The sequence below is a fragment of the Lampris incognitus genome, chromosome 5 (genome assembly GCF_029633865.1).
Source record: "Lampris incognitus isolate fLamInc1 chromosome 5, fLamInc1.hap2, whole genome shotgun sequence".
NCBI classification, from domain to species: Eukaryota; Metazoa; Chordata; class Actinopteri; order Lampriformes; family Lampridae; genus Lampris; species Lampris incognitus.
This window is the reverse complement of record NC_079215.1, coordinates 2,671,010-2,697,480: the sequence shown is the minus strand read 5'-3', so window position 1 is coordinate 2,697,480 and position 26,471 is coordinate 2,671,010. Positions and strand designations below refer to the sequence as shown.

The 26,471-nt window shown below is 46.1% G+C and overlaps 1 protein-coding gene across 1 annotated transcript in view; it reads left to right on the top strand.

Annotated features, from left to right (window-relative positions):
- The window catches only part of helz (helicase with zinc finger), a 147,263-nt gene that overhangs the window by 75,922 nt on the left and 44,870 nt on the right, over positions 1–26,471 (top strand). The window contains exons 18-21 of the mRNA XM_056280764.1: positions 2,992–3,170; positions 17,595–17,713; positions 20,218–20,363; positions 21,480–21,627. Of these exons, the coding sequence (XP_056136739.1) occupies positions 2,992–3,170; positions 17,595–17,713; positions 20,218–20,363; positions 21,480–21,627 (592 nt within the window). The remainder of the gene's footprint in view (positions 1–2,991; positions 3,171–17,594; positions 17,714–20,217; positions 20,364–21,479; positions 21,628–26,471) is intronic.

The following is a 26,471-nucleotide window of genomic DNA, read 5'->3' as shown; positions in this document are numbered from 1 at the left end:
TATTTTACTTTCTTGTTGAGCACAGAAATATTCCGCCCCTCTTCTCGCAGGTGTTTTACAACAGACGTAGTCTTCAGTTCGACTTTGGCGTGTCCTGTTCAGCTTGGTCACAGGCTTCAGTCTGTCTGCCAGATGAGTGCCCTGTGCAGCGGATCTGTGTGTGTGGCATGTGTGTGCATGTGAAAGTGTGTGTCTGTCAGCTGGCCCACAGACCGCAGGGCTTTGTTTCACATCACCAGTCAGTCTGATACCGAAGGCTTTTGTGGTGTCGATCCCTTAATACCCACATGAAGCCCCGCTAGTTTCCCTCGAGCTCAGTGGATTCCAGGTTTTAGTGTGCAGGCACACCAGCCGATATCCAGACAAGCCAAGCCGCGGCGTGGAGGATCCAGTCTGCTGTCAGCTGCAGTGAACGACTCTGAGCTGCAGGCCAGAAACGTATGAAGACGACATGATGTCATACACGGTGTCTCATGCTTTTATTTATTCATTTATTTTGAAAAAGCCTGTGCTCTCGCAGGCGTGGCATACAACGCAGGGCATTTGCATGCCAGTGAGTTCATCTGCAAGTGGAGTTCAGATTCTCCACCTGCAAAGGCAATCTTTCTTAATTATCAAGAAGCGCTTACAATGACGCCGTCCTCCAGATGACAAGCGCACAGGGTTTTTGTTATACATGTATAGCTGCCACCGTTCCCCCTCTTCCATGTGTTTGATCAGATAACAGCTACTCAGCATCACTTCTCCAAGAGGGCGACAACCACCTCAAGTGACACAAGGACACACACAGACGAAAACGGACATAAGAAATAATCACAGACTAGATGTCGACATGTTTGACAAAACATCATTAAATTGAATGTATCGATATCATTTTAGGATAGCAGTTATGGTGATAAAGGAGAGGACTGAACAAAAGGGGGGGGGGCTAAGAAGAAGGATGTAATCCAGAAAGTGTTCCAGGGAGTGTGTGAGGCACATGCTTGCAGTGTGTATGTGCATGTGACGTGTCCAGCTGTGTGTGCACGGGATCAATCCCAAAAAATTCTGCTGTCTGAGATCTGTGACGTACCATAGTGCCTTCAGGCAGCAGTTAGGCTCTGCGGCCATCCCACAGGCCCTGGCGTCCTGTAGACACCCCACGACCAAGAGAACAGCCAGAGCCCAAAGCACTGAACCCCCAGAGGAACATCGAGCCAACAGGGGGGCCAAGATCCCGTAGAGCAATAGACACACACGCCCCTGAGGAACACAAGCCAGTCCCCAAAGGCACAAACCGAGCCCGCACCCCTGAGGTGCACCCCCACCAACAAACCCAAGATGCAGGCACAGCGCGCACCCGCAGGCGTGGGATCCATGCCGCGGACGTGAGCTCGATTGCTGGCCTGGAGCCAGGCCCCGCGACCAACAGAGTGACGCACCGCTGGGACCGTCCACCCAGCGGGCAGGCAGGGGGCACCCTGTGCCCATCCATGCCTGATGTAGGGGCGAGACCCGCCACGCTGCTGCTCCCACCACCATCACCATCAGGGCAGATGGGTTCAGCAGTACCCGCAGACAGCCAGACATGCCGTCTATCCACCACCACCCCCATCTATGGCGCCTGTCACTGAGAAGACACACACACCAGGAGCAAGTTCGACAGGTGCCCCTTGCACTGTGGCCCACACCCATGACAGCAACCTGCCACCCAGGGGCCCCGGAAAGCACCTGGCAGCACTCGCCGCAGCCCTGCCAGAATGCAGCAGGAAGGACACCAGCCAGCAACAAAAACAGAGTGATCCACCTTGGCAGGGGGCCCTCCCAGCCGACCACCCACCCACACCGACCCGCCCATCCCAGTAGTCCCATTGCTTATTGTGCGCTTGTGTCTTGTATTGAGTTAAAATGGCAGGGAGTAGGGGTATGAGTTGTCCAGATTTAACAGGCCTAAACTACTCACACCCCACTTGTACAGCAAACCCTGTCCTGCTGGTGCGTGTTGTTTGGAGTATGGTTTGCTTGAATGTGTGTGTGTATGTGTGTGTGTGTGTGTGTGTGTGTGCTAAACTACTGTGATTGGGATTAAAATTTCAGGACATTGTTGAGGTGCAAGCAGGGGTAGGGGTATCGTAGGCAAGATGTCAACCGCCCGCCTCACTTCCACCCAATGGCATCACATCCCAAGCAGGCTAGAAACATCATTTCAGTAATTTAGGGGGGGAAAAAAACCTAAGTAAGGCAATTTACTGTCGTCGATTCTGGTCTTTTTACAACTCCTGGGGTTTTTGATGGTGTAGGCTATCCGGTCACTTTTTCTGGATTGCTGTTTGTACTCTGTAGCACAGATACTACCAGAGACAGTTTGCTCTGACTCCTTCCACCTGGCTATTAGTGCATAACTGTTCTCACCTACGGCAACTAGGAGAAAACATGTAGAGCTGATCCAAAGTATTTGCTTCCATCAGAGATAGCACTATTCCTAAAGCAGATAGTCTTTCACCAAAAGTCTCCCCCCACCCCTAAGCCGTATAAAGCTGGCAGAAACTGACCACAGAAATCATATTTGTGAAGCTAATCACTCGTATACATTTACAGTTCCATGAGTTGTGGCTGGCTTGTGTCACCAGCGGTTAAATTATAGCTGATGAGTCGATCCAGCGAAATGTTAGGCTGCCTTTTCTAAATGCTGTAAATGCAGTGGTTAAGCAGACGTTATCTTGCATCGTGAAAACCTGCAATATTCATCTGGCTCATGAGGCCAGACACCCAAGAACAAACATCATTTAAAACCCTTTGTTGCCACCCAGCTGATTGAAATGTAATTTTTTTCTTTAATCACTCCACTTTCTTACCTATCTTTCTGTGTCCCTGGCCTCCCTTTCCTTCTCCAAGGCAGCAGGACGGTCCAGCAGTGGCACCTTCTCATTATTTATTCAGCTCTATGCTACTGAAGTAACTGCTCCTGTCCCCTTTCTCTCTCTCACCTCCTGTTCCTGTCGGTCTCCTCAGGGTATACTTCAGGAACCGCTGGGTCAAGACTGTCCACCCAGTGGTACAGCAGTACTGTCTCATCTCCGGCACACAGTTCACTTTCCAGATGCCCAAGAGAGAGGACATCCTCAGGCACCGCGTGGTGGTGGTCACCCTGAGCACCTCTCAGTACCTCTGCCAACTGGATTTGGACCCCGGTGAGTGAAGCACTCAGCATCCGGCACAACTTTCACCCCCATTTTTTAGCCTATTGTGTAGCAGATTGTGTGGGGTTGGCCCAAGTACTGTGGATGTTGGCCTTCCCAGACTTCCTCACTACACACAGTTTGTTTTAGAATTAGAATCAGAATCAACTTTATTGGCCAAGTGTGCTTGTGCGTACGAGGAATGTGATGACATTTATAGCCATACACTGAGGTTGTGTTCTTTTTCTGATGATGATGATGATGGCCTTCTTGAGTTGGATATATTTGTTGGTTTTGATATGTACGTACCAGGATCAGGATTTATAGAAATGCTTATTATCTAAGTCAAAGTGCTAAGTGCTTTGCCTGTCAATATTTAGCTCTTATGGCGTTTTCACAGTGGCCAAAACCCCCGCTAACATCCGCCTTTGGTCAGTGTAACATTCACCACCAAAGGCGGATGTTAGCGGGGTTTTTTAGCCAGGGTGAAAGGGGTATTCGAGGGTTTTGAGGGGCCATGCCTTGTGTTTACGAAATGTAAAAGGTCAACAGTCACTAAAGTTACCAGCTTCTTGAAGCATTACTTCTAGCTATATTTGGAATGTATTTAATTTGTTAGCTGCCGAAAGTGATGGCTGTCAGCTAGTCGGTCACTTTTAACTTTTTAGATTCGAGGTGTTGTTTCACCAAAGTTCCACACATGTAGTCACGTTCATGTTTTTGGCATCTATTGTCTCATTGACTGTGTTTACATGCGCAGTTAAGTGGAGCTACGGTTACAGCTCCATTAGGCCATGTAACTGGACTACTGTCATTGTCCCAGTGTACAAGAACCGGGGGAGAATCGGATTTATTGACGGAAGTATGTCCGACCCCGGTATGGTAGGGTGCGATATGCCCCCTTTCAGCTGGTTGCTGTTGGACCTCCTTCCGGTTGTTTGGTTGTTTTTCTCTGTATTGTCGTAGTAGGCCTGTTTGAGGTGCTTCCACTGAACACGGATTTGCTCAGGGGTTCTTTTAAATCTCGCTTCGTCCAACTTTTCCTCCACTTTCTTAAGTAGTTCGCCATTCCACGTTCTCCTTCTATCCATGTACTTCAGGATATTCACCTCCTTCAGCTGACACAACATGAAGTTTCTCGTCTGTCCAGAAGTGTGTGGTTCTCGCTCCAGCACTCGCCATGTTGGTACTGTTGATACCACGCTGTTCCACTTAGGGGGGAAAGACCGCCGTGGGAACTATGGATCATGTGCAGAACGCTGTCTAGACCAGTTTGGGGCTGATTGAAGCGTACACATGCCACAGTAAATCCACCCCCAACCGCATCATCTAGGTGTGTTAGTCCCACTTCCAGAAACTAGATTTAGTACGGCTTCAGTGGGACTAACACGCTTACATGTGTTTAAAAAGTGCAGTTTTAGTCGCACTAACACAATAAACCTACTTTCTAACATCATGTAAACATACTGAGTGAGTTCCCCACAGGTTAACCACTGAAATCACTTGTAGACGTTAGGAAGAACAGGGCCTGCATGATAGGCTTAGCAGACATGCTAACAGAATATATACAGCATTATCCCCCACCCCACACACACAGACACACACACAGCTCAATGTCCACTAAAGACTGTATGTTGGATGCCCCTGAGGACGGCCATATCTGCTCTTGGCAGTTTGAGAAAGGAATGGAAGTCATTTAAGTTGGGGGAAAACAAACCAATTTGTCAGCGCAAGCTAATACCCAACACTAATGTGTCAGCAGAGGGGGCTTTGTGTGTTGCTTAGGAACACCATCTGCTTGCTGCTAAAGTACTTTACGTCATTAACTGTGCATCCGGCGCTTCATGTCCCCCACTACCTCCCGACATTTGTCGCTGATGAGAAGCACCAGGAAATTAGGCAGTTGGGAACTGGCGAGTCTACAAAATAGCAATAACACACCTCCTACCTCCAACAAGGAGGTGCCCCCGGACAGCTGGTTTGGCTGTTGTCTTTCTTGTTGCCTGTTTTGTTGAATCCCCTCTTTAACGCCTTGGTTGTTGAATCTGGCAGATGGAGAGTGTGTGTGTGTGCGTGTGCGTGCGTGTTAGGGCTGGACAACAATGACAAACTCTATTGTCACAATATTTCTGACCAAACGCCCTGTTATTGATCATGTGACAGTAGTGTCGGGATGATCATAAGATACTAACACACAAGTAGTGTGGGGATGATCCTAAGATACTAACACACAAGTAGTGTGGGGATGATCGTAAGATACTAACACACAAGTAGTGTGGGGATGATCATAAGATACTAACACACAAGTAGTGTGGGGATGATCTTAAGATACTAACACACAAGTAATGTGGGGATGATCTTAAGATACTAACACACAAGTAGTGTGGGGATGATCGTAAGATACTAACACACAAGTAGTGTGGGGATGATCGTAAGATACTAACACACAAGTAGTGTGGGGATGATCGTAAGATACTAACACACAAGTAGTGTGGGGATGATCTTAAAATACTAACACACAAGTAGTGTGGGGATGATCGTAAGATACTAACACACAAGTAGTGTGGGGATGATCGTAAGATAACACACAAGTAGTGTGGGGATGATCGTAAGATACTAACACACAAGTAGTGTGGGGATGATCGTAAGATACTAACACACAAGTAGTGTGGGGATGATCGTAAGATACTAACACACAAGTAGTGTGGGGATGATCGTAAGATACTAACACACAAGTAGTGTGGGGATGATCCTAAGATACTAACACACAAGTAGTGTGGGGATGATCCTAAGATACTAACACACAAGTAGTGTGGGGATGATCCTAAGATACTAACACACAAGTAGTGTGGGGATGATCGTAAGATACTAACACACAAGTAGTGTGGGGATGATCGTAAGATACTAACACACAAGTAGTGTGGGGATGATCGTAAGATACTAACACACAAGTAGTGTGGGGATGATCGTAAGATACTAACACACAAGTAGTGTGGGGATGATCCTAAGATACTAACACACAAGTAGTGTGGGGATGATCGTAAGATACTAACACACAAGTAGCGTGGGGATGATCGTAAGATACTAACACACAAGTAGCGTGGGGATGATCGTAAGATACTAACACACAAGTAATGTGGGGATGATCGTAAGATACTAACACACAAGTAGTGTGGGGATGATCGTAAGATACTAACACACAAGTAGTGTGGGGATGATCGTAAGATACTAACACACAAGTAGTGTGGGGATGATCTTAAGATACTAACACACAAGTAGTGTGGGGATGATCGTAAGATACTAACACACAAGTAGTGTGGGGATGATCGTAAGATAACACACAAGTAGTGTGGGGATGATCGTAAGATACTAACACACAAGTAGTGTGGGGATGATCGTAAGATACTAACACACAAGTAGTGTGGGGATGATCGTAAGATACTAACACACAAGTAGTGTGGGGATGATCGTAAGATACTAACACACAAGTAGTGTGGGGATGATCGTAAGATACTAACACACAAGTAGCGTGGGGATGATCGTAAGATACTAGCACACAAGTAGTGTGGGGATGATCCTAAGATACTAACAGACAAGTAGTGTGGGGATGATCCTAAGATACTAACACACAAGTAGTGTGGGGATGATCCTAAGATACTAACACACAAGTAGTGTGGGGATGATCCTAAGATACTAACACACAAGTAGTGTGGGGATGATCCTAAGATACTAACACACAAGTAGTGTGGGGATGATCCTAAGATACTAACACACAAGTAGTGTGGGGATGATCGTAAGATACTAACACACAAGTAGTGTGGGGATGATCGTAAGATACTAACGCACAAGTAGTGTGGGGATGATCGTAAGATACTAACGCACAAGTAGTGTGGGGATGATCGTAAGATACTAACGCACAAGTAGTGTGGGGATGATCATAAGATACTAACACACAAGTAGTGTGGGGATGATCATAAGATACTAACACACAAGTAGTGTGGGGATGATCATAAGATACTAACACACAAGTAGTGTGGGGATGATCATAAGATACTAACACACAAGTAGTGTGGGGATGATCCTAAGATACTAACACACAAGTAGTGTGGGGATGATCATAAGATACTAACACACAAGTAGTGTGGGGATGATCCTAAGATACTAACGCACAAGTAGTGTGGGGATGATCATAAGATACTAACGCACAAGTAGTGTGGGGATGATCCTAAGATACTAACGCACAAGTAGTGTGGGGATGATCATAAGATACTAACGCACAAATAGTGTGGGGATGATCATAAGATACTAACGCACAAGTAGTGTGGGGATGATCATAAGATACTAACGCACAAGTAGTGTGGGGATGATCATAAGATACTAACACACAAGTAGTGTGGGGATGATCCTAAGATACTAACACACAAGTAGCGTGGGGATGATTGTAAGATACTAACACACAAGTAGTGTGGGGATGATCCTAAGATACTAACACACAAGTAGTGTGGGGATGATCCTAAGATACTAACACACAAGTAGTGTGGGGATGATCGTAAGATACTAACACACAAGTAGTGTGGGGATGATCATAAGATACTAACACACAAATAGTGTGGGGATGATCCTAAGATACTAACGCACAAGTAGTGTGGGGATGATCATAAGATACTAACGCACAAGTAGTGTGGGGATGATCCTAAGATACTAACACACAAGTAGTGTGGGGATGATCCTAAGATACTAACACACAAGCAGTGTGGGGATGATCCTAAGATACTAACACACAAGTAGCGTGGGGATGATTGTAAGATACTAACACACAAGTAGTGTGGGGATGATCCTAAGATACTAACACACAAGTAGTGTGGGGATGATCCTAAGATACTAACACACAAGTAGTGTGGGGATGATCCTAAGATACTAACACACAAGTAGTGTGGGGATGATCCTAAGATACTAACACACAAGTAGCGTGGGGATGATTGTAAGATACTAACACACAAGTAGTGTGGGGATGATCCTAAGATACTAACACACAAGTAGTGTGGGGATGATCCTAAGATACTAACACACAAGTAGTGTGGGGATGATCGTAAGATACTAACACACAAGTAGTGTGGGGATGATCCTAAGATACTAACACACAAGTAGTGTGGGGATGATCCTAAGATACTAACACACAAGTAGTGTGGGGATGATCCTAAGATACTAACACACAAGTAGCGTGGGGATGATTGTAAGATACTAACACACAAGTAGTGTGGGGATGATCCTAAGATACTAACACACAAGTAGTGTGGGGATGATCCTAAGATACTAACACACAAGTAGTGTGGGGATGATCGTAAGATACTAACACACAAGTAGTGTGGGGATGATCATAAGATACTAACACACAAATAGTGTGGGGATGATCCTAAGATACTAACGCACAAGTAGTGTGGGGATGATCATAAGATACTAACGCACAAGTAGTGTGGGGATGATCCTAAGATACTAACACACAAGTAGTGTGGGGATGATCCTAAGATACTAACACACAAGCAGTGTGGGGATGATCCTAAGATACTAACACACAAGTAGTGTGGGGATGATCCTAAGATACTAACACACAAGTAGCGTGGGGATGATCGTAAGATACTAACACACAAGTAGTGTGGGAATGATCCTAAGATACTAACACACAAGTAGTGTGGGGATGATCCTAAGATACTAACACACAAGTAGTGTGGGGATGATCCTAAGATACTAACACACAAGTAGCGTGGGGATGATTGTAAGATACTAACACACAAGTAGTGTGGGGATGATCCTAAGATACTAACACACAAGTAGTGTGGGGATGATCCTAAGATACTAACACACAAGTAGTGTGGGGATGATCCTAAGATACTAACACACAAGTAGTGTGGGGATGATCGTAAGATACTAACACACAAGTAGTGTGGGGATGATCCTAAGATACTAACACACAAGTAGTGTGGGGATGATCCTAAGATCCTAACACACAAGTAGTGTGGGGATGATCCTAAGATACTAACACACAAGTAGTGTGGGGATGATCCTAAGATACTAACACACAAGTAGTGTGGGGATGATCCTAAGATACTAACACACAAGTAGTGTGGGGATGATCCTAAGATCCTAACACACAAGTAGTGTGGGGATGATCCTAAGATACTAACGCACAAGTAGTGTGGGGATGATCATAAGATACTAACGCACAAGTAGTGTGGGGATGATCATAAGATACTAACACACAAGTAGTGTGGGGATGATCCTAAGATACTAACACACAAGTAGTGTGGGGATGATCCTAAGATACTAACACACAAGTAGTGTGGGGATGATCGTAAGATACTAACACACAAGTAGTGTGGGGATGATCATAAGATACTAACACACAAGTAGTGTGGGGATGATCCTAAGATACTAACACACAAGTAGTGTGGGGATGATCCTAAGATACTAACACACAAGTAGTGTGGGGATGATCGTAAGATACTAACACACAAGTAGTGTGGGGATGATCATAAGATACTAACACACAAGTAGCGTGGGGATGATCCTAAGATACTAACACACAAGTAGTGTGGGGATGATCCTAAGATCCTAACACACAGGGAGGTTTGGGGAAGTTGTCATTGGCAGTGTGGATACGTATGAGGAACAAGCAGGTAGAGGGATTCGTTGTCCATTCACTCAGCTAAAACAGTGGAATAAATTCATTTAGCTTCACTTTAGTGTAGTGCAGCCTTTAAGACCAGAGAAATACATCGTTAAAGCTGTATGATGACATTCCAAACCCCAAACCCCAGACAGTATGTACTCTCATATCACAACACTGATACTGGGGACAGGAGTCGGAAGGGACCTGCAGATACGATATTGATTCTTAGGGTGCCAATTCAATATGTATTATCCATCCATTAGCCAAGCCGCTTATCCGAAGTCAGGTTGCGGGGATGCTGGAGCCTATCTATGATTTTGTAATCTTGCAATTCAGTATTATAATTTTGTTGGGATTTCTGTGTTTTTTTTCTCTCTCTCTGTCTAAATACTGGAACATGATAAACAGTTGTTGCCGTATTTTCCGGATTACATGTCGCACCGGAGTACGAGTAGCACTCAGCAAAAAATGTGTTGTTGCAAGGGAAAAAACATATATGCCCCTTTGGTGTATAAGTCACATTTATACGGTAGTACAGTAGTGATGTCAGGGCAGGGTTTTTTTAATACCCACATACACCCGACCCGTTATCAGATCTCATCTGCTAAAACATGCGTTACTTAACCACCCGAACGCGACTTGCAGACCTCTAAATGTAGCCTAGGCTCGCAAAGTGAGCTGTGTGGCACCGTTTTGTTTTTGTGCTGTTTGCTCAGCATAATACACTGACTGCAAGGCACAGCCTGTTTCAGGGGTGGGCAGTCCATGTGCCCACGGTGGCACGCCAGGCCATTAACACGGGCACATGGAGCAATTCAATTAAAAAAACAGTTACTTTTTAATATACTTTAATGTACTTAATTTTACTTTTAATATACTTTTTATTATACTTTTTAAATATACTTTTTTTTAAAAATATATTTTTAATACATCAAAACATTTCTATATACTTTTTTAATATTTTTTAATATTAAAATTTTTACTATGCTTTTTTAACATACCTTTTATTCAAAAATGTTTAAAATAAGATATAGCCTAATGGTGAACTAAACAAACAATTTGATTTAAAATTATTAAAATGATGCTGAAATAATTAATTAGTTTCAAAATACAGTAAGAGAACACACTCAGTTGATGTGGTATAATACCCCCCCCCCCCGATCTGCCTGCGGCATTACAGCAGTAGTGAAATTGTAGCATAGCTAACTAGCTAGCTTTCTTTTTTGATTTATGTCAAGAACAACCAAAAAAAGTAGGTTGTCTACTACTCACCTCTCTCAGCTTGGCCAAATGAATTCTGATTTCTTTCAGGAAAGGTGCGAGCTGTGTGCACTCTCTGCTGCGGAAATGTGTGTGGAACTTCAAGTGTAAAACGTCCTTTTGAAACGAGGCAGGAGGAAAGCGTCAAAGATAATGAAGCAGAATCAGTCAAGAGGGCAGCGGCCCAGTACGGCAAGCAAAGCAGCGTGTTTAGCAGAAACCAAGCTACAGGGGGCAGTTACAAAGTCGCGCAGTGCTGAACACAGGAAGCCATTCTCCCATGGAGAGTACATAAAGGAGGCTTTCCTCAGCAGGTCGCAGGTCATATTTGGGCGGCACGGTGGCCCAGTGGTTAGCACTCAGTGTGTTTAGATGCACAGCTAAGTGGAGCTACGGTTATAGCTCGATCCGGCCATGTAACTGGACTACTGACGTTGTCCCAGTATACAAGAGCCGGGGGAGAATCGATTCAGTGATGGAAGTATGTCTGACCCAGTACGCTAGGTGGCGATATGCCCCCTGTCAGCTGGTTGCTGTTGGACCGCAGAAACTATGGATCATGTGCAGGATTCCTAGGCCAGTTCGAAGCCGATTGAAGCATATACATGCCAGAGTAAATCCACCCCCAACCGCATTATCTAGGTGTGTTAGTCCCACTTCCAGATATTCCATTTAGTACGACTTCAGTGGGATTAACACGTTTACATGTATTTTAAAAGTGCAGTTTTAGTCGCACTAACACAATAAACCCACTTTTTCTAACATCAGGTAAACATACTGAGTGTTGTCTCACAGCAAGAAGGTCCTGGATTTGAACCCCAGGCTGTCCCAGGTCCTTTCTGTGTGGAGTTTGCATGTTCTCCCCCCTGTCTGTGTGGGTTTCCTCCGGGCGCTCTGAATTCCTCCCACCGTCAGAAAGACATGCATGTTAGGATTAGTACTCCTCCTGTGCCCCTGAGCAAGGCAATGGGAAGAAATACATAACTGGAGTTGGTCCCTGGGTGCTGCACAACAGCTGCCCGCTACTCCTAGCTACACAGCTAGGATGGGTTACATGCAGATAGTGAATTTCACTGTGTGCATGTACAGATGACAAATGAAGTGTATTCTGCTCTCGTCTGTTACCAAGCAAACGCCACATCCTCACCACCACCACCAGAGAAATGCGTGTCTGTGAGAACTGTAGAGGCGCATTTCAGACATGGTTGGAGACATCAACAGGGGGATGTAGTGCGTGGGAGGATCACGCTATTCCCCCCCGTCCCCCCCCCCCCCGAACAGGCACCCCGACCGACCAGAGGAGGCGCTAGTGTAGTGACCAGGACACACATCCACATCCGGCTTACCGCCCGCAGACACGGCCAATTGTGTCTGTAGGGACACCTGACCAAGCCGGAGGTAACACGGGGATTCGAACCGGCGATCCCCATGTTGGTAGGCAACGGAATAGACCACCACGCTACCTGGACGCCCCCAAATCTCCACCAGTGTTGAATTAATCTTGCTTTGCCAGACCTCCTTCTCATCAAACTCATGCACCTCCAAAAGCTGGACTAGACTAGACAGATGTCTGGCCAGGTGGGGTCAGTGTTGAGCTCTCGTCCTCCATCACTACGGTTTGTTCTAACACTCCCTCGAGTGGTTTGACGTGGGCGTGGGCACTTGTGTAAACACAGGACATGCTGAATGTGTTTCAGCCCAGCGCTTTGGGCATTTTACCTGCTTTGAACGTCATAAACAAGCAGCTACGTGTTACCTGCCTCGATAAGTCACTACAAATAAAGATCCTGCAGTCCCCGTGGCAACGTGGCGATAGCTAGATAGAAAACAACTGAGTCTTTTGTTTTCCCCCCATTCCTAAATGATATTACATAATGTACTGTCCAGCGCCACCTGTCTGTCTTTGTGTGTGTGTGTCTGTGTGTGTCCGTGTGTGTGTGTGTGTTTGTTTGTGTGTCGGCCTGTCCAGGGTGTCTCCCTACCTGCCGCCCATTGACTGCTGGGATAGGCCCCCTCATCCCCGAGAGCAGGATAAGCGGTTTGGATAACGGAATAGCATAGAATAAATAAAATGCTCGAATCCATTAGGAAAATAAATAAATACGTTCATTTCCAGGTCAGGGTGGTCCTCCATATGAGTTCCCCTGCTGCCTGTGGCCCTCCGCCTCCCAACACGGCTCTGTCCAGATTTCACCTCTATCATTAGCTCAGTGACAGATGACGGCGCTGACCATGGTCATTTGGTCCGCGGGTTCTAAGAGTGCCCCCGAGGCGGGTCGGTTGGTCCCACGTGAGCCAATAAGAGCCACTTTGTGCCATAAGAGCCACGCTGCTTTGTGTCAGCCTCTCTGTCTGCTCCTGCTAATACAGAACATCCTTCACCCAGCTCCTCGTCATTATTTCCCTGCCCGGGGAAACCCTCCCATTGGTGGTGACCCATGTGTGTTGTTTCTGATGCTTGTCAACAGATATTCTACACTTGGTTTTATAATCACGTTGTAAAAACAATACTTGATTGTGAAAATGAATATTTGATACTGGAAGGAAAAAAAGCAGCAGTACTGTGGCTGTCTGTGTCGTGAGTTCTGGTGTGGACCCGGGCCGCTGCAGCGAATGCACTGCACGACACACGGGAGTCGCACACCGTCCACGTTCATCGATTGACAATGAAATGTAGGTCAAGCTGAAACGAGCGAGTAATTCAACAACAGCTGTGTGGTGATGATCGCACACAGTTCATAGCACAACTGGGCCGCAGAGAAGAACGTATCAGTTAACAATCTTTCATTTGATCTTGTTCTGAGAGGAGAGAGAGAGAGAGAGAGAGAGAGAGAGAGAGAGAGAGAGAGAGAGAGAAGAGAGAGAGAGAGAGAGAGAGAGAGAGAGAGAGCAAGAGCGAGCGAGGCGAGCGAGGAGGAGAGAGAGAGAGGGAGAGAGAGAGGGGAGAGAGAGGAGAGAGAGAGAGAGAGAGAGAGAGAGAGAGAGAGAGAGAGAGAGAGCAAGAGAGAGAGAGAGAGAGAGCAAGAGCGAGCGAGCGAGAGAGAGAGGGAGAGAGAGAGGGAGAGAGAGAGAGAGAGAGAGAGAGAGAGAGAGAGAGAGAGAGAGAGAGAGAGAGAGAGAGAGAGCAAGAGAGAGAGAGAGAGAGAGAGCAAGAGCGAGCGAGGGAGAGAGAGGGAGAGAGAGAGAGAGAGAGAGAGAGAGAGAGAGAGAGAGAGAGAGAGAGAGAGAGAGAGAGAGAGAGAGAGAGACTGACTGTCCACTGTCAGAGACAGTAAGCAGAGACACATCCTTACCAAGTACAGGCTCACTGACCCCAGTCTAGCCATTGAAAAGGGCAGACATACAAATATCTTGGCTACCAAAAGAGCAAAAAATATGTGGCAGGTGAGGTAGAGACAGAGGTGCACTTCCTGCTAAATTGTGAGATATTCCAGAACATAAGAGAAAAATACCAGGAGAAATTTGAAAATCAGATTCCAAATGTTCTACTGCTGGATGAGAAAGAACAATGGCCACTTATTTTAGGAGCGGGTCAAAGGTCACACATTGCAGCACAATGTGTCGGAATGCCATAGCCTAAGAGTCAGTGAGTGACCAAACACTGTCAGTTACTGTCAGTTGCTGTTCAAGTGCTGTTCTATGTTTCTGCCAGATCTACCTATTCCTTTTTCCTTTTGTTTTGTTTTTGTTTTTGTTTTTGTTTATTTAGTGCTCTGTTGACCTGTTTTACTTTGGCAACATTGTAATTAATATAGTCATGCCAATAAAGCATCACTGAATTGAATTGAATTGGAGTGAGGGAGAGGAGAGCGAGGTAGGGAGGGAGAGAGCGGGGGGGAGGGAGGGAGGGAGGATGGATGAGCGAACGGCCCTTATAATTGTCCTCATAATTGTGGACGTAACTTGATATGTACAACTTGAAACCTTCCACCCGTGTGCTGGGAGGTGCAGGTGAAAGTGTGTGGACAGTTGTGTGCATGTGGTTGACATTTATCCATGGTAAATCTTGCAGGCATCGCGAAAAGTGTGCCACTGTCAACAGCACACGCCGACAAACAGGAAACTGGTATGACTGCAGCCATAGAAACCAGCAGTCAGTGGACTACAGTTATGCACAGAGTCGATTGTGTCTGTAGGGACGCCCAACCAAGCCGGAGGTAACACGGGGATTCGAACCGGCAAGCCCCGTGTTGGTAAGTGACGGAATAGACCATTACGCTACCCGGATGCCCCTGCCCTGATGATTTCTGGCATTATTTATCCCTTTTGCAGTCATGAGGGTGGACACATGGCAGCAGGTCCATGGGGCCGCAGTAGGCCTGCTGCTGATGACGTTGCATGGACAGTGGAGAGGTCAGCTTAACGTGCCAGATTTGAGTTAATTATATGATGTGAGAGTTGATTATCAGGCATGGTTGATGTGAATTCGGATCGCCTGTTTCGTGGCGTAAGCAACGGGACCTTAAGTAAACATGGGTAGGCGGCAGCGGCGGTGGTGCGGTGCTGCTTTGAGAGCACGATGCATTCACTTTTCAGAGAGAAAAGTGTTACAAGCCGTTGTTCAAAGACCGATGAGGGAATGTTGTCCCAGATCATGGTTCTCCACCTGTTTTTCTTGCCAGCCAGTGTTTGTGTTGTTTGTTTACTTTTTAACTGCCCACCCCCAGCCTTTTATTCCCTTTTTTCTCTCCAACGGTCACATTTCATTTCTGTGCCCTCTTCTCTGTTGAAATGGTGTTGAGTGCTTCAGAGGCTGTTGGCTAGTTGTTATTCAGATTCTCTCTCTCTTTCTCCCTCGCCCTGCTCAGGCACTCATTTGCCATGCTGTTTTATCTGCTCCTCTCATACTGACGAACAGCGTTTGAGCTTTTTAAATCAGGCTTCAGCTACCACCGCAGCCCTTTCAAACATCCACAGAACCCGACTCGGGCTTGAAAGAGGACAGTTGAGAGGAAGGTGCACAGCTGACAGACACATGACTCCCACACCCCTGACAAAGAAGCATGTGTTCATAAGGGCACTGTAAAAAGTTGAGATGGTTGACTGTAGTGCTGCAACTCACGACTATTCTGATAGTCGACTAGTCATCGATTATTGAAAGGATTAATCGACTAGTCAGATATTGAGTCGCATAAAACAATGGCTCATGTCGTTGACATCATGTTCGGTACTGACTTGGTGAGGGCAGTCGCTTGCTGCGGTGTACACGTCTGCTTCTGCATAAAGCCATCTATGGTCCATGGTACCTTTCCTCTTCTTCGGCGTCGGACTGCATAAATGTGATTAAAAAAGACATTTGTCAGGCAGAAGGGTAACATCACTCTTTTAAACTCTTAGAATCCTGCACGCGGGTATAGAGGAAGTTGTACTGGCTTTATGTTCATGTTCAAAGCCTAGACAACTCTGTCTATACATAGCTAGCTAGCCAACAAGCTAACTACCTTACCGAGGCGCGTCTGCATCGTCCAGATGTCCAGCGTGCCTCCTCTTCACATGTTTGTGCGTTACTGAGGTGTTCCCATGATAAGCAAGGTCCACCTTACAAATCTTGCAGGTCATCCTTTTCTTTGCCAAGCCGAGGGTGAAATGCTCCCACACTTAACATGTTTCAGGATGCGATGGTGTTGCATCGGCCACTGCCATCTTGCTGTTTTGTTTACCCGTCCTGTCGCTTCTGCTTCCGTTCCCGGTCGCTTTTGCGCATGTGCAACTCTCAGAGAGTTGGGAAGGAAGTGAGACGCCTCACTTCTTAGCTACTTCCATCACCAGCTCCGGTGAAACCATGTGTAGTTCAGTTCCACAGCGTGAAATACATGTGCAATGACATAAACGACGAATTGTCGACAATTAAACTCGTTGGCAACTAATTTTGTCATCGATTTTTGTCAACTACGTCGATTAATCGTTGCACCCATATTTGACTGTTTTCGACAGAAATGTCAACATGGATCAAGGTGGTGTTGAGGCCCTCTTGCAACCAGTCAGAAAATTAGTTTGATAAAAGGTGACATGGACTTCACAAAACGATGAGCTGGTTTGGTTGGACAGTGGTGAATATTCTGCTGTTTCTAATCTTGTATGAATCGGTGGTGTTCGGCTAGAAAAACACACGCCACTTGGACAGAATAAAAACTTTAGTTTATGCTTCCTCCTTGACCCTTACGTTGGACATTTGGGCCAAGTTGTGGAAACTGGGCAAATGAAGTGCAGTTACTGGTTGCTCAGGTTGAAGGATTAAGTTAGTTCCCCTCCATGATGTGAATTTGCTGCTTGACTCTGCATAGACGGCAAGCAGAGCATGTGTTTACGGTGTCAACAAGATTTACTGTGGTTTAATATGGTTTCAGTACACATTTCAGTGACGTTGTTTATTGGCTGAAACACTGTATTGATGTCTCGTTGCATGGTCAGCTTGGGTATTTTGGGTAAATTGTGCTTTATGTAGATTTTAATTGGCATGTTTAAAACGTAAATGCGTTGACGTTTTTTTTTTCTCTTCGTGTTCATAGGGCTGTTCACTCACATTCTGCTGGATGAGGCGGCCCAGGCCATGGAGTGCGAAACCATTATGCCTTTTGCCCTGGCCAGCAAGACCACTCGTATCGTGCTGGCCGGGGACCACATGCAGGTAAGAACCCACACCTGTGAATGACAGTCTCAGTCCTTAAGTTCCCCTTTCCCCAGCAGGGTCTCCTCACCCAGGGATTGTCAGATGTTATAAAAAACATTAAAGGTTCCTTAGTTCGCTCATTCAGAAGGTTGGTTGGGGGGCGTCCGGGTAGCGTGGTGGTCTATTCCATTGCCTACCAACACGGGAATCGCTAGATCGAATCCCTGTGTTACCTCCGGCTTGGTTGGGCATCTCTACAGACACAATTGGCCGTGTCTGTGAGTGGGAAGCCGGATGTGGGGATGTGTCCTGGTTGCCACACTAGCGCCTCCTCTGGTCAGTTGGGGCACCTGTTCAGGGGGAGGGGAAACTGGGGGGAATAGCGTGATCCTCCCATGCACTACGTCCTCCTGGTGAAACGCCTCACCTTGGCTGACGACTCTGCATGTGTCAGAGGAGGCATGTGGTAGTCTGCAGCCCTCCCCGGATCAGCAGAGGGGGTGGAGTGGCAACAGCTCGGAAGAATGGGGTAATTGGCTGGATACAATTGGGGAGAAAAAGGCAGGAAAAAAAAAGTTGGCTGGCTTTCACCTGTGTGTCAAAATGAGCCAAGCCAAACACTTGTCCTGGGAGACGCATGGCCCCAGACAGTGACATGGAGCAAAAGCAATACAGCAATTCTCACTGAGCACTTCACTGCAGACTGGACCTCATTCCTGCTCACTGTGGGTACAAAAGAACAGACAGTGACTGTGTCTGTGGCTGTGCCGTGGTTTTAGCGGCCACATCATGCACAGATAACACAAATAAACTCCTGTCAGTCAAGCTTTGCAAACCAACACTGAGAATTAAAGCTTTATTTCCTCCTTTCCAAGTTTTTTTTTTACAACCCTCCACAGGATTACCATCCAGCAGTGGAGGAAAACAAGGCAGAAGTCTGCCATGCGATAATTGTTTTAATTACTCTTTCTCTCTCTGTGCTCAGTCTAGGAATAAAACTAAATAAGAAAATAGATTAACAACACAATGGCCCCCTCTTCATCTGTCTGTCATCTCTCTCCATTCCACCACCCATCAGCCCTGTTGCTGTGTAAAATGGTTAGGCATCTTCATATCATGGAGAGCAGGCTGCTGAGTAGAGCAAGGACTCCATTGACAGTCATAGCCGTCTTTCTTACTGGCTGTGTGGGCCTTCGTTCAGACCAGCAGACCTTGTTCCACTGGCTGGCTGGAATTAAGATTCTAAATAAGGATGAATTGCTACCAAATACGTGGCAGAAACAGCCATCAAGTGAAAACTATAGTCACAGTTGTCTGGGTGTGTTTGTATGTGTGACAGTGTGATCACGCCTTAATAAAACATGGCGTGTCGTGGCTGCAGCACCCAAGATTTTCATCAGTGATACTCCCTACTGTCTGACATTTGCAAATAACATAGAAAAGGTTTTGAATTGCTTTCGGGATCCCTCCCCCCCTTCTCCCCAATTGTAGCCAATTACCCCACTCTTTCCGAGCCGTCCCGGTCGCTGCTCCACCCCCTCTGCTGATCTGGGGAGGGCTGCAGACTACCACATGCCTCCTCTGATACATGTGGAGTCACCAGCCGCTTCTTTTCACCTGACAGTGAGGAGTTTCACCAGGGGATGTAGCGTGTGGGAGGATCACACTATTCCCCCCAGTTCCCCCTCCCCCGAACAGGCGCCCCAACCGACCAGAGGAGGCGCTAGTGCAGCGACCAGGACACATACCCACACCAGTTTCCCACCCGCAGACACGGCCAATTGTGTCTGTAGGGACGCCCGACCAAGCCGGAGGTAACACAGGGATTCGAACCGGCGATCCCTGTGTTGGTAGGTAACGGAATGGACTGCTATGCTACCCAGACGCCAATTTTTTCACAACTGAAGTCACCAGCCATTCAGTGACAACATGCAACAAATATTTGGCTCAAATGACTTTGTTGAATAGTGAGGCCAAGTGTCAATAATGATTTGTATTTTAAAGCTGGTGTACTGATATTCAGACAACAATATAGACACTCAGCCAGTCCAGCTGAGCTTTTAATGCAGAAATCTGGGCGATGGGCAGTGCATCAGTCAGTTATACTGTTTTAGTCTCTACCTGTCTGCAACCACTGCTTTATTCATCATGTGATGTTCCAGGGACACTGAAATATTACACATTGCATTTTTAACAGCTAACCACTTTGACGCTTTAAATAGATGTGCAGTTAAACAAGTCACATGTCAGAAGGCTCCTCCTAATTCTGATCTCAAAAGGTTTGTCCACAGTCCTGCTGAAGCAAGTTTGAGAATACACACAGATTCACAAATGCAGGATTAATTTGTGGTTGCCTTCCTTTGTGCATATAATGGAGGCTCTCTAATAAGCACCTTGGATTCTCAGCATTTAAAGTCATAATAAAGCGTAATGACATAAAGAAACTAGAAATTCCTTAGAGTATTTGAGACTTGATGCTAATTTTCATCTTTTGCTCTCTTACCTTGTTTCTACCTACGCAGCTCAGTCCATTTGTGTACAGCGAGTTTGCTCGAGAACGTAACCTGCACGTGTCACTGTTGGACAGACTGTATGAGCACTATCCCCCTGAGTTCCCCTGCCGCATCCTCCTCTGCGAGAACTACCGCTCCCACGAAGCCATCATCAAGTAAGTGTGAGCGTTCACAGGAGGAGGTGGGGGTGAGAGGAGATGTGGGGGAGGCCAGAGAGGAGAGAGGGTAATGGCGAGAAGGAGGATGGAGATGTTGAATTATAGGACGGGACAGGGTTCAAAGGTTGTGGAGAAGGTGCGTGAAGAAGAGGAGGCCGCCGCATGAGTGGAGAAGAGAGAGTATCACAAGCAGCTGGTATAGATGAAACCACCCAGCTAAGTGAACACGTATGAGGATGAGTCAGTGGTGTGGTAGTTTTTCAGAATGGGATGGAAAAAAAAAAGGGGGGGAATCAACAAAAAGTGGAGACGTATGAAACCTGTGTAAGCTGTAGAGATATGCAGATAACATCCAGAAGTGGCTCACCTGCTAGAGCACGTACTACATAAGGCTAAATCCTTACCGCAGCAACCTGGGTTGGACTCTGGCCCAGGCCCTTTGCTGCATGTCATCCCTTCTCTCTCCCCTGCCTTTCCTGTCTCAACTATCGCTGTCTAATAAAAAAAGGTGGAAAATGCCACAAAAAAAAAAAGAAGGGGGCGGGGCATTCCAGTCAAGTCAATTTTATTTGTATAGCCCAATATCACAAATTACAAATTTGCCTCAAGGGGCTTTACAACAACACAACATCCTGTCCTTAGACCCTCACATCGAATAAGGAACAACTCCCTGAAAACCTTAACAGGGAGAAAAAACAGGAAGAAAGCTCAGGGAGAGCAACAGAGGAGGCTCTCTCTCCCAAGACGCAGAATGTGCCATGATGTTGTATTTACACAATTTACACAATACAACATTGAAAGGATAACAGAATTATAATGGAATTATAAAATGTTTGAAGAATATGATGAGGAAGATGGCAAACTGTCCAGATGCCACCGGAGCAGCCCAGGACTCAAGCCACACGACCAGCATCACCACGTTTAAAAAAAAAAAAAAATTCAGCATTACATGTAGCACAAGGTCAGCCTTATTCACATTGATTATACTTGCCATGCTTGTCAATGGCCTCTAAGATGATGGAAACATCTGTAATGATAACCCCCCCCCCCCGTCCTTCACTTTTATTTGTGGCTCCACCTCACAGCCTTTCTCCTCTCCTTTTCCTGTCCCAGTTACACATCCGAGTTGTTCTACGATGGGAAGTTGATGGCGAGTGGGAAGCAGCCCTCCCATAAGGACTTCTATCCTCTGACCTTCTTCACTGCCAGAGGAGAGGACGTTCAGGAGAAAAACAGCACAGCCTACTACAACAACGCAGAGGTATGCACGGAAAAGAGTCGAGCTTGTTTAGACAATTTACCCGAGTTCACTGGGATTTGTCCTGCCCCGGGTGAGCACAAGCACAGACCCCTTAAAGATCTTATCAGAAAAGTCACCGTCCTGCTGCAGGTCACTGGGGCAGTGGACACTAACACCTCAACACGTGATTTTTACCATATTACTTTTTGTTGTGCACTATGCCGCTTTGCACGTATTTATGGCATAACTAATGTTTCTACCATGCATGCGTGACATCTCTCTCAGCAGAAGTTGCTTCAAAGATAATGAAATGGAAAAAGTCGATTTTAGAAAGTCACAATTTTTGCATTAGGGAACACCTAAGAAAGTGTCACTGTACCAATTCATAGTTATAGATATAATCAAGCACTTAATATAGAACCGGGATGGGCAACTTTGATGGTAGAGAGGGCCACAAAAATGTTATCCTCACTACCAGAGGGCCAGATCATAAACCGTGCACTTCCACCAGTGGGATACTGGAACCCCATCACTCAATTAACTGATAGCTACTACCCATCCATCCATTATCCAACCTGCTTATCGCAGTTGGGGTCGCAGGACGCTGGAGCCTATCCCAGCAGTCATTGGGTGGCAGGTGGGGGAGACACCTCGGACAGACCACCAGTCCATCACAGGGCCGACAAACACACACCCAGGGACAATTTAGTATGGCCGATTCACCTGACCTACATGTCTTTGACATGTCTACATGTGTTCATAGCTACTAATTTAATGAAATAATAAAATATATACCGCTAATCAAAGTTTATTATACCAACATTTCTATTTAATGAGCGTAACACAGAAGCAAAACACTCACATTCCTGAGTGGTATACCATTATTTCAATGCAATGGGGTCTCAAAAATCATCATTCAATAATGGTACAAAAGTTAACATTCACACTTAGCCCAACAGCTAATATTCCTGTTTCCTTTTTTTTGGGGGGGGGTAGGGGGTTCTCCCTTTTTCTCCCCAATTGTACTTGGCCAATCACCCCACTCTTCTGAGCCGTCCCAGTCTCTGCTCCACCCCCTCTGCTGAGCCGGGAAGGGCTGCAGACTACCACATGTCTCCTCCCATACATGTGGAGTCACCAGCCGCTTCTTTTTAGCTGACAGTGAGGAGTTTCACCAGGGGGACGTAGTGCGTTGGAGGATCACGTTATTCCCTCCAGTCCCCCCCCCCCAAACAGGCGTCCCGACCAACCAGAGGAGGCGCTAGTGCAGCGACTAGGACACATACCCACATCCAGCTTCCCTCCCGCAGACACGGCCAATTGTGTCTGTAGGGACGCCCCACCAAGCCGGAGGTAACATGGGGATTCGAACCGGCGATCCCGGTGTTGGTAGGCAACGGAATGGACCACCACGCTACCTGGACGCCCCTCACTTACAACACTTTTAACAGCGTTGAAAACCTCCTTGCCCTTGGTAATGTCATGCAAAGACACCAATTTCAATAACTCCTCCTGCACTTCAAATGAACTGTCAATGGCTGTTGTGTAGATGAGAAGCTGGCTAACATCCATCACGTCTGTACTCTCATCCAGCGCTCAGGAGAAGTACTAGCAGTCATGCATGACCTGTTTTAGCTTTCCCTCAACGTGATTTTGAATGTCAAAAATTCTTCGCATCATTGTGCGATGGGACAGCAAGACTGTTTCAAAGTTCATAGCCATGTTATCATCTCCAAAAGCTTTAGCCATCTCTACTGCACATAGCTTCACGGTGTCGCCATCTGACAAGGGCTTCTTTGCTTTAGCAAGCTCAAGGGAAACAGCATAAGACACCTTGAGAGAGGACTACTGTGTACATGTGGCTTTGGTAAAAAGGCTCTGCTGTCGGTGTGTTTTCCTTTGAGGTCAGCGATGATAGCGGCTCTGGCACCTCCGGTGTACACACCATATTTGTCTTCGTGTGTGGTATTGTAGTGGTGACAAATTGAAATCCTTTATGGCTGTTTTTGTTTCCAGACACACTAAACACAACACACAGGTTTGCCTTTGAATTGTGTAAAAAGACGTTCTGTTCTCTTCTTGCCTGGAAGACACGGTTCTCTAGGTCAAGTTTTCTCTTTTTGCCGCTCATGTCTCTTCTTGTCATATGTTATTGCAGAAGAGGCCTGCCAAGACCAAAATGAAACCATTTGCATGCAGTTGCCTGGCTACAGGCCTCTTGTGTTTCAAGGGAGCGCCCTCTATCAGCGGACAGTATAATTACAATTGGGATCCGGTTCAGATGTGGTCAAATGGCCAACTTGCTTCCAATGCCTGTGAAACCAGCAATTTATTGATATTTGGAAATTGACCCACGGGCTGTAGTGAGTGAGGAGGGGGGCCGAAAGCAGCCAGCCCGCGGGCCGCTCGTTGCTCATATCTGATATAGAACATTATAGATAAAAGATTTACAAAAGCAAACCTTCCATGGTCATCACAGTAAGACAAAGCCAACATGTCCCCTTACAGCTGCTATTTACACTTTCCCATGTGGCAAAACAAGCTCTTGAATTTGGATTTGTGACAAACAAGACACCGCTGATTTTTGAGCCCAGTTGCAATGCCAACGCGAGTCGAAAAGAACACGTGTCTCGGTCACTGTTTCTTTCTTGTTTTTGTCCTTTGTACATGACACAGAGTTTTCTTCTCACTGCACATTCCACACTCACACTTAAGCTAAAAAAATGTTACGATACAAACACTGGAAAGCTTTCTGTTTGGACTCACTTTGTGCAGGACAATTGTAGCTTTCAAAGAACATGAATATCACACTGCCTCACAAAGAACTTCTTGAACAGGGCTTATCCAAAGTGTCTGACTGGGTGTGGGTCTGTGTTCAGGCTAGGGTGCATTATGTAGGACCAGATGCCATCCAGTTACCTGCTGTCAGATGGCTATAGCTCTTCTGTTGTTTTGTTGTTAAACCAACAACTTTTTAATGCATGGTCAGCACTGGTTAAATTTGCCCTTGAACTTTTGAAATGTATTTTATTAATCTATGCTACTTTTTAGGTATCTGAAGGCAGAGGCTGGTTCTTTTACTTCACAGCGTTAAACCCTAGTTTGAGTTAACTGACAACTCGTTTGGTAATGGGGCCTTTGGGTTTGTGCCGGTGTCATTCTCATGTGCCACTTTTTACTAAAGAGCAGAATGGACATCGCCCCCCACGGTTTCCTTTAAAATTAAGCCTCAGTGAATTTGACGCTAAACTCAAGCAAACCATGAAGGATTTGAAGGGGGGCAGGGGGGTAGGTCTCTACCACCAAACCCATATAGAGGGACAGGAGTGTAGAGAACTTTAGGTTACTTCCATAACCCCGGTTCTGTGAGTAGCATAAGTGTGATGTCTCACCATGGGATACGCCCCCCTCGCGTATTCACAGAAGCACTCGTACCACTACGCCAGCCCTGATTGGTGGGCAGTCATGACATCTGCGTCAGGGCCCTGCGCCTTATATATGACTGAGGCAGCGTCACTCATCGTTCAATCACCTCTTCTCGCTTCAGAAGCAAGCTGCTCTCACTTGGACCTGAGCTGACTCGCTAAACTGTCCTCAGATCGGAGCGAACACCTCCGTCGCCAGATGCTAGCCGCTGAAATACCAGTACGCCTACCTTCGGCATAGGTAGTTTTTTACCCTGGCCTGTCCTCAAACAGCGCAGTATTTTTAGCTCCTACAGGAGTGTAGAGAACTGGTTTTAACCATTTACATTATATTATTTTTTAACATCAGTGAAAATAGTTGTGTTATCTTTGTAGATGTATCATAACCTTTAGGTTTCCTACACAGATTGTTTTTCATATGAACTGGAATTGGGGTTTTTCGTCCGAGTTTTTCTTCCTTCATGAAGTTACCTTCTGCTGGCATGCACTGAGTCGTCATGGACGATGACACCCATGTCCTTAATGAACAGGTTATTCAGAAGCTGCATTTGACGTCCATAATGCATGATGTCGCTCCTGTCTCCTGATGTTTTTTCCTTCTTCACTTCACCCCATCGTGGTCATTAGCTGTACCTGTTCCTTAACCTTTGCTGACAGGTTCCAGCCAATTAAACCGTTAGATTGGGTTTGGTTCCCCGGCTGTCAGCGGCGCCATTTTAATTACTACACTTCCTTTTGATACGACACCCGTGTCAAAGGGTGAACAATGTTTTCATAAGCCGGTGGAATGAAATGTCTTGAAGGACAAGGTGTCCGTTTGTTTTCCCGTTAAGTGTCTTTGATGCGCTTACCTCCCCGAGCAAGCAACAATACCACCATAGCAGTTCAAATCTGTTGACAGTAGGCTAAACATCTGAAGGAAAACGTGAAACCTAAACAAAAAACTCAAGACATGGATTTAAAATATCAAACATGGCTTTAATAATGAGAATTTAGGTTGCTGTCTAATAATTCAATAAAACCCGAACATGAGACACACATAAGCAAACCCAGAATCTGACTGGCATTTCATGAAGCTTTGAGAAATTAAAGAGGCAGGAACGTTTTTCACCAGGCTTCTGTGTAGCGCACCAGTATGCCACGCAACAATATGCTACACAACAGTATGCCACACAACAATATGATACGCAACAGTATGCCACGCAACAATATGCTACACAACGGTATGCCACACAACAATATGCTACACAACAGTATGCCACGCAACAATATGCTACACAACGGTATGCCACACAGCAGATTCAAGGAAACAAAGCAGTGCAACAACGACAATGGTTGCTTGGAATGTTCTGTGTGTGTGTGTGTGTGTGTGTGTGTGTAATTCAGTAAGCTGATGATTGCTTATGTGCTTATGGCATGAAACAGGCTTGTACTGTCTCA